Raw genomic sequence first — 17670 nt, 5'->3', positions numbered from 1 at the left:
GACTTTCTCAGGTAAGAGAATTAATACAAGGTTCAAATGTGACCATTCAAATAACTAGATTGCCAAGGAGAATGTATATTTGTAGTTTAACGTTTTAGTAATTTGTGGGAAAGCCATTAGACATATGTTGTTAATATATGCATAAAACCAACTCCAGAGTCTATCCTGTTAATATGCACACCTACACAAAATTAAAAATGAGTCTGTGATCTTTGTATTCATTTTTCCCCCCTACCTGCTCTCCAGACTGCCCTGTTTTGGAGAGAAAGCTGTGGGAGGGGAGTCTTGGGTTTTTAGCTTTTCTGTTAACATGGGGTTTTTTAAAAAGAAAATTGCCAAGGCTTCAATGTAGGAATAAAATAGTTTCTGATACTTTCCTCAGAGTGTAGTGTGAAAACACCAAAGGTAGTTGATTTTTTCTTTCCTGTTTTGGTACCTGAGAAGAAAGGGATAATGTAGAAGTGGATGAGTACTTCAAGTAATATTGGATGTTTTGAGATTCATGGCAATTCAAGGTCAATTCAAACTAGGTTTTGAAGGAGCAAGTGGAGTGTTCAGCACATATTCTGTATGGCAGGTCTTGCTATTGTCACAAGAAATATGTCTGTAAAATGGATTTACATCTGCAAATAACCTTCTAACCTTAGTCTGCTGTGAGGCTGAACAACAGAGACGTGTTGGCAAGGCTAGAAGAGCAGGTTGTGGAAGCTGATACTGATAAGCAAGAACAAAAATTCAAGTTTTATTGGAAATTCAGAACAGAAATGAGTGATAGGAAAAAATGAAATGATTTACATTCAGCTTGATATTAGTACTAGTCACAGAAATAGGAGGTGGAAATCCTCCCTACTGAAGCCTTTCCTACTTCATGTTTTGATTAACTTGCTGTGAATGAGGAAAATAAAGTAAAACACATCAGAGAACTTGGTGCCTGCATGAGAAATTCAGAAGGTACCACTTGTCTACTTTGGTTTGCTCACAAAGTGTTAAGAGCATTAATTAGTGTTACTGGTGATAATTAGTACATTTCAAAAATATATACAACATTTTAATGTAAAATTAATTGTGTGGTAGTAGGTAGGTCTTAGAATGTTTACATGTGTGTATATATTACAAAATTATGCATTTATTTGTGTATACACTTTTTTGGTGATATTTACTGGTACTTATTTATTTATTTTGGTGACTTACTGAAAAGAGTTTTAGTAGCAATGATTTGTGATGAGAATAAGATCAGAGGCTGCTGCTTATGTAACATTGTTATGCTTACAGCTGTGTTTTTTCCATCTTAGGCATTTATCACAAGAGATGGGAGAGAATTGATGGGTTTCATTTTTTCCAAATAGAAATTTGGCTTGACATTGGAATGTATTTTTACATGCTTTGAAGTTGTTTTTTATGTTTTGATAAAGACCTGGGAACATCAAAGTTTTATGATTTATGTGGAAAAATGAAAACCAAGCACTGCTGCCAGACTTGGTTTTGTTCTCAATTAAGACAATGGAATTTCCTTCTTGTTACACTAAATAACTTAAAATGGAAAATACTGGGGGTTGCTGTTTTTCTTGGGTAATGGGTTCAGGGCAAAAATATGTGTTCAGAATTAAGTGCCATCAATTCCCCATAGCACAAGCACTAACAAATCAAGGCTTAGCTAAATAAGATAAATAAAACTAATGCAAAATATTTTGTAAAATCAATATTTTAGATGTAGTGATACATCATCATGCATTTGATGCTTAACTATTTCTACTAATTAGGAATCTATACTAGTTTCAAAATTAGTACAAAGTGGATGTGGTAATAATTACTAGCACACCTTTGGCATTCATTTGTCTGGAGGCTTTACACCTGTGGTAGGTATTGGAAGGGAGAAACTGGATGTCAGAAATGTACAGTTCTGGAATTAAAAACATTGTGCCCTTTATCAGTGATGGCCATTCTTAGATGAGTGTCAAGGCCTGCACCTGTCAATTTGTGTTTTTAATAAACTGCATAGGTTCAAGTCATTGAGTGAAATGGTTGAAGTTACCTCTGATTTCAGATTAATGATGGAATTAACTTTTCTTTGTAACTTCCAAGTCTGATTTGATTTTTCCCTAACGATCAGGAGTATTGTTGCAGAAGGGTAATTCTCTTTCTTTGCTCTGACATCTAGATGAAATTATACTTTTTTACAGGTAAACACATGAATTCAGCTTTGCTTTTAACTATATTGTCACATTTCCAGTCAGGAGAAGCTGTGGAACCAAGTCTTGGTCTACATCATTAGTTAATAACAAAGGTATTTGAGTCTGTTATGCTGTCTGTAGACTGTCCTTTTAAAATAGGAAGCTGGTGTTGCAAAAACAGCTCAGCGAAACATCTATATTTCACTTAAAAATACATTGTGTAAAAATAAAACACATGTTATTTTCAAAGCAGAATACTAGAAGGAAATCTAAAACATCTTTGCAAAGTTCCAGTTGCTATGTTGCTCGGTGTACTAAACCTAAATAGGAGTTATTCTCATTTACCACAAATCAAGTTTTTAAAGAAATGTTAATGAATTTAAGCTTTGAGAAGTTCTGTTTCTAAACATAGCTTTCTCTCATCTGCATCTTCATCCAATACACTTTTGAAGGTCAACTGAAAAGATGTCACTCCAGATTAAAAGAGTGGGATTAGAATTCAGAAGTATTTATCCTGTTCAGTTTGCTCTAAGAAAATCTTGCATTTATCTGAAAGTAAAGCGTGGTGGTTGTTCTGAGTGCTCATTCTGGTAAAGAATGAGAACAAGCAGTTTTGTGTGATTTTTATCTAAAGAGTATGCGGTGAAATAAAAGTGGAGATAATGTGTGTGCATGTATATATATTTTTACACTTTCATTAACAGAAAAGATTCTGAAAGCATGAGGGACACCATAATGACTAAAGTAACTGGTTTGAAATGGTTATTTCAGAGGAGAATGGGGCAACATAGCAGAAGGCCCTGGGTGAGCAGGGAAAAGAGCATTAGTAAGGGAGAGGATATGAACTTGTAAACAGAGGAAGAAGTGATCCTTGTTGGATGCCTGGCTGTGGCCCGTGGCTGGCACGAGCAGGGTTAGTAGTAGGTCCCCACGGGCAGCATCCTGAGGCAGGAGAAGGCGTTGACGTGCTTGGCCAGCACGATGGGGTTGCCCTCCATCCTGATCTCGTCCATGCGCGTGCGGATGTAGCGCGTGTTGTTGGACTTGCAGAACGTGTCGTCCGTGATGCTGGTGATGTTGTTGTACTGCAAACCAAAATGTTTTCATAAATAAATGCATACATGCAGTGTTGATAAAAGATTAGAGCTTTTGCCATTTCCTAGCCCTGATGTACAGAAACCAATAATAAATCCTGGCATGGGAATTGGCAGCTTCTGAGTTTCTGGATGATTGTGGCCACGCACATTGGTATGGTAAATTGTTTTATGCAGAGGTGTGCAGTGGAAAACTGTAGTGGGAACTGTTTTAAAATAGAATAAGTTGGATTGAAGTGTGCAACTCCTGAGGTGTTTGCTAAGAGAATGTTAAGGAAATGCTTTGGGAATACCTGAAGGTGAAGAATGCGCAGACTCTCCGGTAAGTTCAGGGGCACGGATTCCAGTGCGTTGTGTCCTAAGTAGAGGTAGGCCAAATTTGTGAGCTTCTGTTCAACAGAAAGAGAGGTTACTGATGCTGGAACTACCTGAGGTTAAGTAACTCATGCCTGTTACAAGAAATCAGTAATTTTTCTGATCACATAACCTGTAAACTGTTTTGGTGTAACAAAAGCCGTACTTTTGCTGTGAATGTTGAATCCTATTATATGAAGAAATTCATAAAGCAGACCTTCTATGTTTGGGAAATTTCAGTGTCAGCATGTTGATTATAAAAGTTGAGACCACTATAAAGTACTATATGTGTATTGTTTGTTAGTATATCTGTAGTCTTCAGAACTCTAATTGAGCCATCAATTTTTGATTTTTTTTTTTTTATTTTTAACATGTTAGAGAGAAAGCAAGCAGGTGAGATATTTCATAGAAAATTCTTTTCTACATGGAGGACATGAGAGAGTAAGTGCACAGATGACTGATATTCCAGAGTGCCTTAAAAGCAAAGCAAAAACTGGAAAGCTGCTTCATTGTAGTTTGTTTCTTAGGTTACAAAAAATACAGAAAAATAATTTGGTGGCAGACTGAATAGTCTGCTTACTAATTTTGGTTACTTTGATTACCTGGAGTTTTTCCTTACCTTGAAAGCATTTGCTTTGATTCCTCTGCTCTTGATTCTGTTTTGGTTTGCGTTAAATGATGTTAGTTTGGGAGGTAGAACAGGAAGTTTTACAAGTCGATTTTCAGCAAGAGAAAGTTCTTCCAACAGCAGAAGCTTTGAAAAGGCTCCATCTTCTATTTCTTCTATCCTATTTCCACTAAAATCAATTCTTCTCAAGGTAGCTTTACACAAAAGAAATTAAAATCTAAGTATGGACTTTATAATTACATGGCATATGAAATGTGTATGGCTGTACATGCTAAATGTTATACTGTTGGCTGCAGCATCTAAATTGTCATCTACAAATGCAAGTACTATTAAAATTGATATCTGGATTTTTTCCTGGTCTTAAATTGAAAAAATTAAAAAGGGAAATACTCTGGGTCCTTCCTTTTGTCTTAGAGATAACATGATTTCAGGTATTCATAGAATTTCTCATGCTGTGGAGTGAGAAAGCTGGCAGAGCTATCCCTGGAGCATTTGAAGGAAAAATAATGCCTGCTTATTTAAGACTTTCTGGGATGCAGATCTGAATTTTATTTTTAGCAATCTACTCTTTGCCTGATGTTTGGGATATTAAGATGTTTACAGGGTCCAAAATGCGTGTCCATTGTGCCTTTCCGTTTTGTATTCTAAAGCAGGGACAGAATTGGGGTGTCACTCACTGATGTCAGCGAAGTCAGAGGCTGCGATCCGTTTGATCTTGTTGAAGCGAGCGTAGAGATAAGCGGTTTCCTTGGGCAGGGGCGGCACGGCCTCGATGTCGATCTCCTCGCAGTACACGGAGCCGCTCAGGCACACGCACAGCAAACACGTGGGCAGGTCTGCCAGCAAGGCACAGCACACTTACCTCACTTCAGCTTGGTTACTCAAAATACAGTTTTCTCTAGGCTTTTGAGATTTCCTGTTGTTAGGTTTTCAAAAAATTCTATTTACATCAAGTTCTGAGAAGATTTATGTTCTCAACTGTTTTGGGTTTTTTGTTGTTTTCATTGTGCATGATTTCTCTGTGTATAATCTCCATTCTTACCTGAGCATGTAAAATGCTATTAATCAGCCTGAATTCAATTGACATCTTTAGATGGCTAAGAGTATGGTGAATGTGACAACTGCAAGTTTGTGACCATGTTAAATATTGCATTTTGAAGCAAATCCACAAGGAGAAACACCTGGCAGCACATGCATTTGTACTCTAAGTGTATTGGAGCATTTCTGACAGGTCACACAATATCCTGTGTTATTCCTTGCTACTATTCTGTCTAAACTTTTTGATAAAAACTCCAGCAATTATGTTTATACATCATATATGGTTTAGGTTGGAAGGGACATTAAAGATCATTGCATTCCAGCCCCCTGCCACAGTCAGGGACACCTTCCACTAGACCAGGTTGCTCAGAGCCCTGTGCACAATCTATCAGTTTTATACTGAGGTGTTTACAGCTGTTGTTTTAAGTAGAGAGAGAAACTTTTTGTAATGTAGTTTGAGACCTTTACTACTACTACTCCTCAGGGACACTAGTAAAGTATCAGGAACTTCTGCTTTGCTCTAATCTTTTCTGCCAGCAATATTCAAATACATATAATGAATGTGGTTTTGAATCCTGTTTCATCACCACTGCTGTGTCTTGGGCTGTGTTTTCTATATTTTGAGAGTTTTGGTTGGCTTTCACCCTGGAGTGAATGCAGTGCAGACAGCAGGGCCATTCCATGGGGTAGTTGTCACCACACAGCAAAACAGGACCTTCTGCAAGCAGTGAGGAGTTACAAAAGCAGCAGGTCAATACTGGGAAGCCAGCACATAACAGAAATTCTTTTTTTACAGCAGCACTGCAGAGAACAGAATGAAGATTTTGAGGTTTAGCTTTGTGAATATCATAATTTTTAGGCTGCAGAGTTCTGCCTTCTTTGGTGGTTTGGGTTTTTTTTTAATTTAGTGGCTTGTTTTCATGTTTGTGTAGGAAATGGAAAATGTCAGACAACCTTGTCACTGTTTAAAAGGCAATAGTTTTTATGCTTGTCTGTCTAGAAGCTCTGATGTTCTTGGAGACTTGCTCAGCATTTGATGGGGGCTTGCTGACAGGTGCTGTTTGGCAATAATTAATCTTGAATTAGCACTTTGGTAGACATTGACAGTCCACTGGTCTTGCTGAATCATCAGTTATTTTTGGAAGTTTATATCACATACACGCAAAATAAGTGTCTCTTTTTCTCACTGCTCTGTTTGGCAGAGAAACTTTGTCCTTTTTGTGTGCAGAAAGTGCTGGGGCTTTTTAGGAGAAATCTGGACATTGTACCCAGAACCTGTAGGAAGCTTTGGCAAGCGAAGAATGTTCCTGATGTATTTCAAACATTGACCTCCCTGATCATCAGATGTAAACTTTGAGAATAGCCAATTGTTGAAATAATTTGAGCACATAGTATTTCATCATCGCTTGGGTTAAACTGTGGAACTTACTGGGGGATGTATTTTGTTTTTCTTTGTTGTCTTGTCTAACTTATTTAACTTGGGTGCATCTCAATGGCAAATATGACTGGGCAAGTCTGTGGAGGTGCTTACAAGCTGTGCTTTGTGTATTCAGAGTTTACCTGAGGATCCTTTAAATTTTTCAGAAGTTACAAGGTTTTCCACAGGAGATATGAAAGATATTCATAAACAAAAAGATTCATTCTGTAGCCTTTGTTATCCTTTGCGCTTTAGATCTGTATGTTAAAATTAACATATTCTTTTGGATATCTTAGGCATCACAATATTCGTATCAGTTAACTTACTTGTGTCCTTTGTTGGTGGGACATCAAGTTGGCTGTCATCACTTTGCAGCATTAGGGAGGTGTCAAGAGAAACATTTGTTGCATCCTTTGTGAGAGAACAATTGATGTTTTAAAACACAAACCGCAGACAAAAAGCCACAGAACATTACAAGGATTTGAAATAACATCTTTTAAAGTGAGCTTCCTACAATATACCTACTTATGGCACTTTTTAAAATGCTTTTATAGGTTGGATGACTAAGGTGATGTATTGTAACTTTTACACATGAACTACTCACTTTAAAAGGCAAGAAAGGAAGGTGCTGCCAGTGCTCTTTAGAAAACTCCAGTTCTTCAGGAAAGGACAGTAGACACAAAATAGAAATAGAAAATATAGTCTGTATGGTGGGAAGGAATATCTAAGTGATGAGTATTTACTAACAGAGTTTTGAAGATCAAGGTTTTGCATATAATGCAAAACTCAATAGGATTCTTGTGAGTATAAGTTGTGGTTTTTTGTAGTTGTTTTACCCAAATAATCTCAGTAAAATGACTGAGATGTCCTTGCATTTAAAGTTATTTCAGAATTCCTCCTGGAGATAGTCCATTGCATCTTTTCAATTGCAGGACAAATTAGTTTATAAACACATTCCTTGCAGGTATTGGCTGAAATAATGGAAACAAATTACTCAATCTGAATGTTAGTCTGTTTTAAGGTGTGGGCTGCTCACAGAAAGGGCCTCTTCACACCGAATCACTAGGTTGGAAGATTATTTCACCTTCAAGATGGAGTGCAGCCCTAACGCTTCAACTAGACCGTGGCACCAAGTGCCACATCCAATCTGTTAAACACATCCAGGGATGGTGACTCCACCACATCTCTGGGCAGCCATTCCAGAACTTTATCACCCATTCCATAAAAAACTTTTCTAAAGTCCAACCTGAATTTCCTTTGGTGCAGCTTAAGACTGTGTCCTCTGGTTGTGTCAGTGCTGCCTGGAGAATGAGCCCAACCCTACCTGAGCACAGGCACCTTTCAGGAGCTGTAGAGAGTGATAAGGTCACCTCTGAGTCTCCTTTTCTCCAGGCTGAGCACCCCCAGCTCCCTCAGGGGTTCCTCACAGGGTTTGTGTTCCCAGCCCCTCTCCAGCCTCGTTGTCCCCTCTGGATGTGCTCAGTGTCCCAAAGTCCTTCCCAAACTGAGGGGCCAGAGCTGGGCACAGCACTCCAGGTGTGACCCCAGCAGTGCCCAGGGCAGGGGCAGAGTGACCTCCCTGCTCCTGCTGGCCACACCATTCCTGAGCCAGGCCAGGAGCCCTTGGCCTTTTTGGCCACCAGGGCACTCTGCTGGCTCATGGTCAGCCTGCTGTCCATCAGTCCCTGCAGGTCCCTTTGTGCCTGGGCACTGTCCCAGCCACTCTGTCCCCAGCCCAGAGCATTGCAGGGGTTATTGTGGTCTCTTGTGATGCAGGGAACAGCAGTCAGGTTTTCACTGGGTACTGGAGCAATTTTAGAGAAATACCTATTATTACTGTATTTACAGTATAGATACAGTGCCTTAGACTGTGATTTGCTTGCAGTAATGTTAAGGGGATTTTGGTTTGACTGTGGTAGTTGTTTTTGTCTTGCATCATTTATTTGTTGGTTTGGGTTTTTTTTTAAGGGGAATATTTGTAGGACAGAACAAACCAATATGTTTTTTGGTGTGTATGGCTATTGGAAACACATGCAGGAAAGAGCATTGTGAGATGTGGAAGATGTTTTGCTTTAAAGATGCTTAAGGATCAGGCCCTGGCAGGAGAGTTCTGTGGAAGAGCTGCTTGCACACTGGGAGTGTTGACAAATGAACCCCTTTTAGTTTTCTTAATCCCTCCACTCTCCCCTCCTTCAGGGACACAGGTGGTTCATCTGCAAGCTCAGTGTGCAGGTAAGAGCATTCAAGCTCCTTTTGATACTGTGTTTTATTTGGAATTTAGTTGCTTGTGTGTACTTTACTGTGGGAATTTTTTTATTCTGTAAAACAAACCCCTCAGGCTTGACATAAAGCCTGAGAAACAAATATCTTGGCCAGCCTCTGTCATTTTGACCCCTTTTTAGCCTGTGAATCATCTGTCCCTTGGCTATTCCCTGCGTCTGTCTCTCCAGGCTCTGGCTCTGGTTTGGGCTAGCTTGATTTGTCCTAGTGAAGTTTTAGGTTCTCAGTAGGATTCTGGCAGCAGTTTGGCCAGAATGCTGGGTGGAGGGAAGCTGGGGGTGTCAGCTTACCAGCTACACTCCAGCCAACAGCAAATCTCCCAGAAGCTTTCTGCAGGAGTTAGCTCACAAAGATAGGTTGATTAGACACATGAAGACGTGGACCTTGAGGTATCTGTGCCAGCAGAGAATTCTGAGTGCATGGACTGCTTATGGAACAAGGGGACTTGTTTGGCTCCTGAGGGACATTTAATAACATTTGCTGGCACAGTTTATCTGTCCCAGGTGAAGACTTCTAGCACAGTCTCCTACTTGAGCCATCAAAGTAGTCTTTGGTGGGACTTCTTAGCATAATGCAATTTATTGCTAATCTCTGCCAGTGGGAAATGTCATTGAAATTAAAACTGGTAATCTGCAGAATACCATTAAATTCCTAAAATTAAAAAGTATTTGCTGTTCAGCCATAAAAATTCCTCACTATAGAGAATCATTGCAGAAGATTGTTTGGATTATAACCACAAGTTCATTACTTGCCTATGTAAGGAATGCACTGAAGGAATATTGGCCTACTCACATATTTAAATTCCACCTGCCTCTTCCACTTTACTGCACAGACACATTAACACTTTACATCTAAATACTCCAACCATCTTCAAATTTCTGCAAAATAATTTATTCATCTTATAACACAAAGATCTGGTCGTTGGTGCTCAATGAAATGAGTCCAGATGTGAGACAGCATCTAATTGAGTGGTTCTGTTCTCTTGTGGAAATTAAGATTTTTTGCTTTAAATTGCTCAAATTTTATTCAAGACTGATGTGACTGTGGTTTCAAATAATCATAGTAATAAATTTCTTGTGATGTTTTTTGTAAAAGTCTTTTTTCTAACAGTGTGTTCAAGCATACAGTAAGGAGTTAAATCTGTATGCAAGACAGATTTCTGACTGGGCATGCTTGAGGAAACATTTGGCATGCATTTCAGTTCCAGTTAACACTTGGAATATTCAGGGAGTAAAATCAGTGCAATAAATGAATAGAAGATCTGTTTGTGCACCCCATGATGTAAACTGGGAACACTGGCACTTGTGTCAATGTAGCTGTTGCACATAAGGAGCTAATTTATGATTTTGCAATGAAAACGTGTCAATAGAGACCTGACCTGATGGAAATAATGACTGATTACATTCCTAGAATTATCCTAAGCAGAACTGTTGGCCTTCGGAAGACCTGCAGCTTATAGCAATGCCAGGAGAACTTTGTTTTGTCTGTGGCACATCTGTTGGCACCATTTCCATGTAGGTATCCTCCTTGTTCCTTTACTGAAGCAGCAGCAATCTGCAAGAAACTTATGGATCAGTGTCATCTGCCTAGCTGGTTAAAGTTAACAGGTTTAGTGTTTTTTAAAGACTTACTTCTGAGTGGGTAGTCACCAATTAGTTAAGAGTCATTTCTATAGTCCCTTTTTTGTGGGTTTATGAAAACATGTTACTTCATCACTGTGGCAGATGTCAGATTTAAAAATACCTTAGACATTTATTTGCCATAAATATGTAGCTGATCATTTTAATCAACAGTAGAGAGCTGTAATTTAAGTAGATTTGGGAAATATTAAAAAGGTGTACAAAAGGGATTTTTCTGTATTTGGACTGCAATTTTTTACTTTTTATCTTTTGCTGTTTTATTTTTCTTGCTTATCAGGCTAAGTTATTGTAACAAGTACAGTTAATGTTAATGAAAACCTCTTTGAGCTTTTCATACTGGGCTGTTACCCCTTGGTTTGGATCTGTGGTATTTTCCTTGGCAGCCACTCTTGGGACAGTTGCTGCTGTTTTTTCTCCCTGATCAGTGTTGTATCTCCTTCTCTATTGGTGTGTACTGGTTAGGACTGAATGGGGGTGTGACATTTGTAACTGAGATTGTGGCACTTCACTTAATTCTGCCCTGGCTTTGTGTCTTCTGCTGTTGTACTGAAATTCAGAGGCAGCAATGTGGGGCACCCAACAAAAACATTCTGTTGGGAGATGCTGGTGAGTGCCCTGACATGTAGGGGATACTCTCTTTACTAAGACCCTCAAAGTGTTAATATATAAGTGACTCCTCCAGCACTGGACATTCTATAGAATGTTTTGGGGCTGCTGTACTGTTGAGCTGTGTAAAACCCAAACCACCCACCCCTGAAACCACCCACCCACTGAGGCAAGAAACGTGACAGTTTGGCAGGTCAAAAGAGGAACTGTGGTTTATACTGGCAGATTATGTTCCATAAAAGGGGGGGTCCAATTATTACTTTGGTAGTAAAAAAAAAAATCACCTTCCTTGTTCTTAAGCAATCTCACTGAGTTAATACAACATAGTTAAAACTGTTGAGCTGGTAATTAATGTATCCTGTTCTTGAAACTCTTATGACTGCAGGCACATAAGAACAGCAGACTTAAAATGATGCTTTAGCCTAATTTGTACAAGCCTGCCTTCTGTGGCTTACTCAGACTGTAGCAAGGGTAATTTTTTTTTGTGGTTTTAGTTTGAGTGGCTTTCCCTATGTCTGAACTCATTGTATGTTACCCTGTTATTTTAGGACTTTTCCATAAAACTCACATGCATGCACATAACACCTTTTTCATATAATGCTTACTTTAGTTAAAAATATTAAAAGGAAAATATAAATAAAATACCTTTCTTATATCCTTGGATTGCATTTCATAATCTTGTTGGGTCAGGCTTCCCATGGAAACATCTGTATCATACTCGTAGAACTGGAGTGATTCTTGCTGTAGAGGTGGTGCTGCATTTACCAAAGGTACAAACACAAATAAAAAAAAAGTAGCCTGCAAAGCCTCCATTCTTGCCCAGAACGATGTATGTGGTTTTCAGTGAGCTGCTGAAGATCTGCTCGTGCCTGGACTCTGGAGAACACTTTCTTTGGGACTGGAAATAAAAATGCAATCCCTCAAAACAATATTTAAAGCCTGGAGTACTTGTTGGCAGTGGTTTCTAACACATAAGGAACATGGAACAACTTTTAACTCTTGGTATCCTTTAATTAGACTCTAACTTTATAAAACCTGTTCTTAACATGAGAAGAAATTGGGAAATAATAAACATTTTATAACAAATAAGGGAAATATTCTCTTAATTGCATTATTTTATTTCCCGGTTTATTTTTGTTAAAAGCAAGACAATTTTTTTAATATTAAGTATTTGGCATATATATAAATTAACTTACTAAAGTATGTGAGGTTCAAATGCATTTTTCTTTATTGTCAAAATAAGAGTGTTCAAACCTAAATGCTCTATAACAAAAGCCTCTCATTGTCTTTTACTTTACATGTGAGACTAAACAAGAGAAGATAACTTAATACCCTCAGAATATTATACAGGTTGGGCACTTTTCAGGCAGGAAAGGGGAAGAGGCTGCAAACATGATCTTTGAGACATTACAAATATTCATGCAATATTTTAAAAAATAAATCTTTGCACAGCATTTCTCTCCTCTTTACTGTAGTTTTATTTAAGCTCTAAGTTAATCTACTTTTAGGAAAAAAGTCCACCTACCTTTTTAGCAGATTCCAAGCTCTTCACTGAAAAACCAGATATCCTTATCTATAGTTACTCTTTTGTCAGTGTACTTTAGGTTCAAGTTATGCATTACATCCAGATTGTTGAACTGAATACTCTCTCAAAGTTTGAGTCTGAAAAGTGCTTTCCATGGGGTAAAAACGCTTTGCCAGCATTCTGTCCCAGGGTGAGAGGTAATATCCTGGAGCAGGGGGTTGTACTTTGCATAACATTTGCAAATGCTAAGCCCGTGGAGCTCATCCTACTTTTGGTAATCCTTGTTGAAGTGGCAGCTCTCTGCTTTGCTCTTTATATGTGCTAAGGCTTTTCCTGTAAATGAAATATTAATTGGGCAAACTGGAGGTCTCTAATAAGGCATGTGTTATCCATTTTGTGAAATGCTTCAGCCTAGAGACAAAGCAGCTGCTTTCTGAGACAGAGGTAGAGCCAAAACACACGTCTGTTGTATTAGTCACATTTTGTGAATAGTAAAATGTTTTATTATAAGTTGTATATGTTTAGAGAAGTTTCATGTATCTCTGAAATGGAAACTTTTCAGTCTCAAGAGTTCTGGAAAAACATTCTTTGGAATTTCTTGTGTATGTGTTGAGATTTTTAGACAATCAGTGTCTAAATCCTTCATTAACTGACTTATTAGATAGTTAATTGAAAAATGGGTTTCACAAAAAATACGTGCTTTGAATAAAGTTCTGTTTCAGTTTTACAGATAACTCAGTGAACACTGTCCAGGTGTAGAATTTCCATCTGTACTATGAGCAGCAGTTTTCTGGATTTGTAATGCATTTCTTCCTCCCCCATCCTTTTCCTCATTATGAATTTTTGGCAGTCAGCACAAATGGGAGACAGATGACCAACTTTGAACGTTTATAGAGTAGCTTTCTCAAGTCTTTAAAAAGTATGTAGCAATAAAATCTAGTGGGAATATATCCAAATTTACATTTCTCTTGTATTGTCATACCTTTTTCTTTTTTTTTTTCCCTAGAGTAATACTGGTGATAAACTGTGGACCTTTTGGTTAAGTTTTCCTTTAAATGCTGCCTTGTTTAGCAGCCAAATATCTGTAGGAAATCTGCAGAGTGACTGCAGCCAGTTGCTGTCTAAAATCTTTTTGGGTTTACAATACCACCAGTTTCTGAACTCGTTTGGATTTTATAAAAATGTCTGTGGCTTAGTTCATATGCAGATTTAACAATGGGATAGTTTGGACTTGAAGCTTGCTCTGGGATAATGCTGTGATAATAAAATGAGATGTGAAGGGAAGAGGCTCAGTAATAATGGAAATAGGGCCCTGAATCCCACTGGATGCTACTCTGCTGGAACAATGACAGCAGGAGTTTGGAAGTGGTGGAATTGCAGTGTCAGTACCAGCTTAGCATCCCTCCTGCCTGTCTGGGAAGTAATGACACAGCTCTGCTTTGTACTCTCCTGCTGCCACCCATCTGCCAAACATCCACGTTAGGATTTCCTCTGGCTCTGGGGCATCCAAATGTTTCCAGTGCTTAAATGTAATCAAAGGATAACTATTCTAAGGGAAAAAAACTACTAAGTATTGAAGCTGAAAGCAAGATATAAAATACTGAATATAGTTGTTATAGTTTAATGATAATTTATTTTCTAAGTACTGAAATCCTAGATTTCACAGCTACATAGAATGTTTTAGGAATAGCTTTATCTTTTCCTTGCATATGACAACTTGAAAAAATGAGAGAAAACTACTACATAAATGTGGCCTTGAAAATGTAGGAAGTCTTCATTCAAGGAAACACATGTTTGTTTTCAACTGCAAGAGGAGAAGAGGCTCTGAATTTTTAGACAACTTCAGGAACAGCTTCTGCACAAAACATGAAAAGTCTGTGTTCATCAAGATCAGAAGACTTCAGGTGTGTGCTTATCACAAAAAGGTTGTCATGTGTGTACTCTGCAATAGAGGCACCTCTCAGAAGCTCATCAATACTTCCTTACAAATACATTCCAAGAGGGAGATGTTAAGTAGTTCATTTGGTGTGATGTCATCAAAGAGTAGCTCACAGTGCCAAATAAAGTTGTAACTTTGTCCCATAGTTTGTCAGCATTGCCATGAAAGAAAATACATCAGCAAATAATGTCAGTTTTTATCTGAACATGTAGCTGATGCTCAGATCAGCACAAGGATGGGGGTGGTATGAGTGACTGCAAACCTTCAACTGCTTTTTTCCTGCTCAGAATGAATAGAAATAACCAAAATATCCAAATCATGTGAGATGAAATATGTGGTTCATATGCACTGGCAGTAGAGGAGCTCACAGGAAACACCCTGGCAAGCAGGGAGTGCTTTCTAGGCACTGTTAGTGCTTGGAAATTGGATATATAAGTGTCTCTTGCTTGGACTCTGGTTACAAGGATCCATGTACTTGGAAGGAGGTTTTTTTTCTGGAAACCTAAGCCTGCTGTGTTGTTAACTCATTGAGCTCCAGTTTTGATAAATGTGTCCATGATGTGTTTTTTGATTTCCCTATGATGTCTCATTTGCACTGACTGATTTCCCCACAAAATACTTTCAGCTGTACTGACTGTTAGTAATTTTAAAAGGTTATTTTTCCTAATTTTGTTGACATGGAATCATGACTTAAATTTGAACAGTAGTAATTTCCCTGTCATTTTGTAAGGTTATAAAGTGTAGCTGAAGGTGTAAATGAACCGCAAGACTTCTTGTAGTGGATAGAACCCAAGCCAGATTAATGGGATTGCATTCTGGTCTCTGGATTCTGTTGTCAGGAAAACTTAGCTTTAGGTGAAAAGGGTTGCATACAGAATAGGTGTAAAATTTGTTCCCCAAGGTTTTCTTCTGTCATGTTAGACAACAAAGGATAGGAGAAGAAAAAGTGAGAAGCTGGATGGGTGTGGATGGCAGAGGTAGGAAAAGCATAGGAGAGCAATACAGAAATGAGGGTAACCATCCAAACTGTCCATGTTGCTGACTAAATCTTCAGCATCTGGGAAATAATCTAGTATTTAGTTTATATGTCAGTACAGAGGGGGGTAGACTTTGCTTTGTGCAAGACAGGTTGGAAATGACTTCTCCAAGGTGCCTGGGGGAATTACACGGGAGCAGGGGCTGGCACTGCCTATGTAAGGGTTTGTGGTTGTGCAATGGGAGGCAGAACACTGGAAAAAGAAAAATGGGGAGGAAAAACCACAGGGCTTTACCTCTGGGGTGCTGAGGCAGCTCTAGGGAGAGTCCCATGAAGTTCCTATCAAGATATTCCTTATGAAATAAACCAAAGCTGATACTCTTTTTAATAACTTGTGTTTGCTCTATGTTTAGACAGAGGAAGGGCGCTTTGCAGCTGCCTAAAGACCTTGGCTTTCATTTTGTATCACAGTCTCTAAAGGATGATATTGGCCACTTCTGCCATTTCTGAGTTTTACTGTTTATAAGTGTTCTTGAAAAAAAAAAAGTACTATGGATTATTGCTCAGCTGCCCTGTGCTTGTGGTGGGTGCTGGGAATCCCTTTGAGAATGCTCAGTGTCTTCTCTTGGCCAGATATCTGTGTAGGACAGAATGAGATGAGGGCAAATTAGGAAAGCTTTTAAAGATTTTTGGGTATTTATAGACTTGGGCACAATGCTGGATTTTCTTCTGTGTGTGATAGTCCTGCTTCATGTGGAGGTAACATGTTGGAGGTTCCTTGGCATAACTTGTGTGGAGTGTGATTTAAACACCTCACAATGTTGACCAGCTGTTCTGGATTGGAGTAATTATAATAGAAAAGGCAGTTATTGCAGCAGCCTGATAACATGTACATAATCTGCAAACAGTGAGAGATTGGCTGTTAAAAAGGGTAAAAGCATTAAGTGATGTAAGAACTGAACTCGATGCTTCTATTTTTATTTTCTCCTTTTGTAACCTAAAAAAAATAACTTTTTAGAATGGTTCTCTACACAGTTTTATTTTCTAAAACACAAGCCTTTCCTTTTGATATTTATGTGGGATTAATTCTAGTTTCTAAAACTACTTTTATCTCTTTGCTGCTGCATAAATGTATGATATGAAACTTCTCAGACTCCTTCATTCCCTTCTGCTTTTTGTTAAGGTCCTGATAGAGGGTGTAAAAATAGTTTTTAAGCTAGTTTAATGCCAATAATGATGATGGAGTTGTATTTATTCGGGGAACTAAAAGTATCCCAGAGGGAGGAGGGAGCAATTCCTGGTTTCTTTGCTGGTTTGAGAACTGAAGGTGGTGCTATAGAAGAGTTGTGTAAAGCAAAGGCAATTCCAACTCAGCACCCTTGAGGGATGGAGAAAGGTTCAGAGGTAGTGTTAAATGTAAAATAAGTGTCATCATGTCCTAGACAGAAAACAGAACATTCTTCAAGATTCAGAATCACTAAAGAAGTACCTGAAATGAAATAGTTATGCATAAACACCTCCAGATTTTTATGAAAAGTTGCAACTATTTCGAAGGCTCAGTGAATTAAATCAGTTTAGGTCACTGTTAGGGCCACCAGCTGCAAAATGAAGACAGCTGAAAAATGACCTAGTGATTGTATGAACATCCTTCCATATGTTTCTGATTTATAATCAGAATTTTTTAAGGCTGAAGACATTACCTTTATTTCTTGCATTTCTGGAAAAGGAAAACTTTTATCAGTTACTGTATTATAAATGAATAAAGCACATTGCAAAAATCATGTATAATATTAAACAGAAATCAAACTGTGGTTAACAAATAGAAATGATAAGCAGAGTAACAGTGCTGTCTATTTACCCAGACCTCTCTGTTGAACACATGTTCTCCTGAGCTTTGCTATGTGACATCAGTTACATCCTGAAACAAAAGCCAACCTACTGCAATTTATTACAATTTCTTAGAATTCCTTCCAGTATTGGCATTACTTCCTTATGACAATAC

At 38.3% G+C, this 17670-nt stretch overlaps 2 protein-coding genes across 2 annotated transcripts in view; one reads left to right on the top strand and one right to left on the bottom strand.

The window, feature by feature from the left end:
* Positions 1–17670, top strand: part of CENPP (centromere protein P) — a 115587-nt gene that overhangs the window by 12577 nt on the left and 85340 nt on the right. The window lies entirely within an intron of this gene.
* OGN (osteoglycin) lies at positions 713–12902 on the bottom strand. The gene is made up of 7 exons (XM_066558343.1): positions 12754–12902; positions 11874–12126; positions 7029–7113; positions 4925–5083; positions 4239–4441; positions 3559–3654; positions 713–3256 (listed from the first exon to the last, which is right to left on the bottom strand). The coding sequence occupies exons 2-7, from the start codon at positions 12039–12041 to the stop codon at positions 3086–3088; spliced, it is 882 nt and encodes a 293-aa protein (XP_066414440.1). The 5' UTR covers positions 12042–12126; positions 12754–12902; the 3' UTR covers positions 713–3085.

Source organism: Molothrus aeneus, chromosome 12, assembly GCF_037042795.1.
Source record: "Molothrus aeneus isolate 106 chromosome 12, BPBGC_Maene_1.0, whole genome shotgun sequence".
In the NCBI taxonomy this organism is placed as follows: Eukaryota; Metazoa; Chordata; class Aves; order Passeriformes; family Icteridae; genus Molothrus; species Molothrus aeneus.
This window is presented reverse-complemented; position numbering and strand designations above follow the sequence as displayed.

What these genes read in the sequence shown, in the direction of transcription:
- OGN (XM_066558343.1), bottom strand. Translation starts at nt 12,041, where the DNA reads ATGGAGGCTTTGCAGGCTACTTTTTTTTTATTTGTGTTTGTACCTTTG. An exon ending in CCCACCAACAAAGGACACAA is followed by an intron (nt 5,084 to 7,028) that starts GTAAGTTAACTG and finishes CCTTGCTGGCAG; the next exon opens with ACCTGCCCACGTGTTTGCTG. An exon ending in CTCTGACTTCGCTGACATCA is followed by an intron (nt 4,442 to 4,924) that starts GTGAGTGACACC and finishes TTTTGTGTAAAG; the next exon opens with CTACCTTGAGAAGAATTGAT.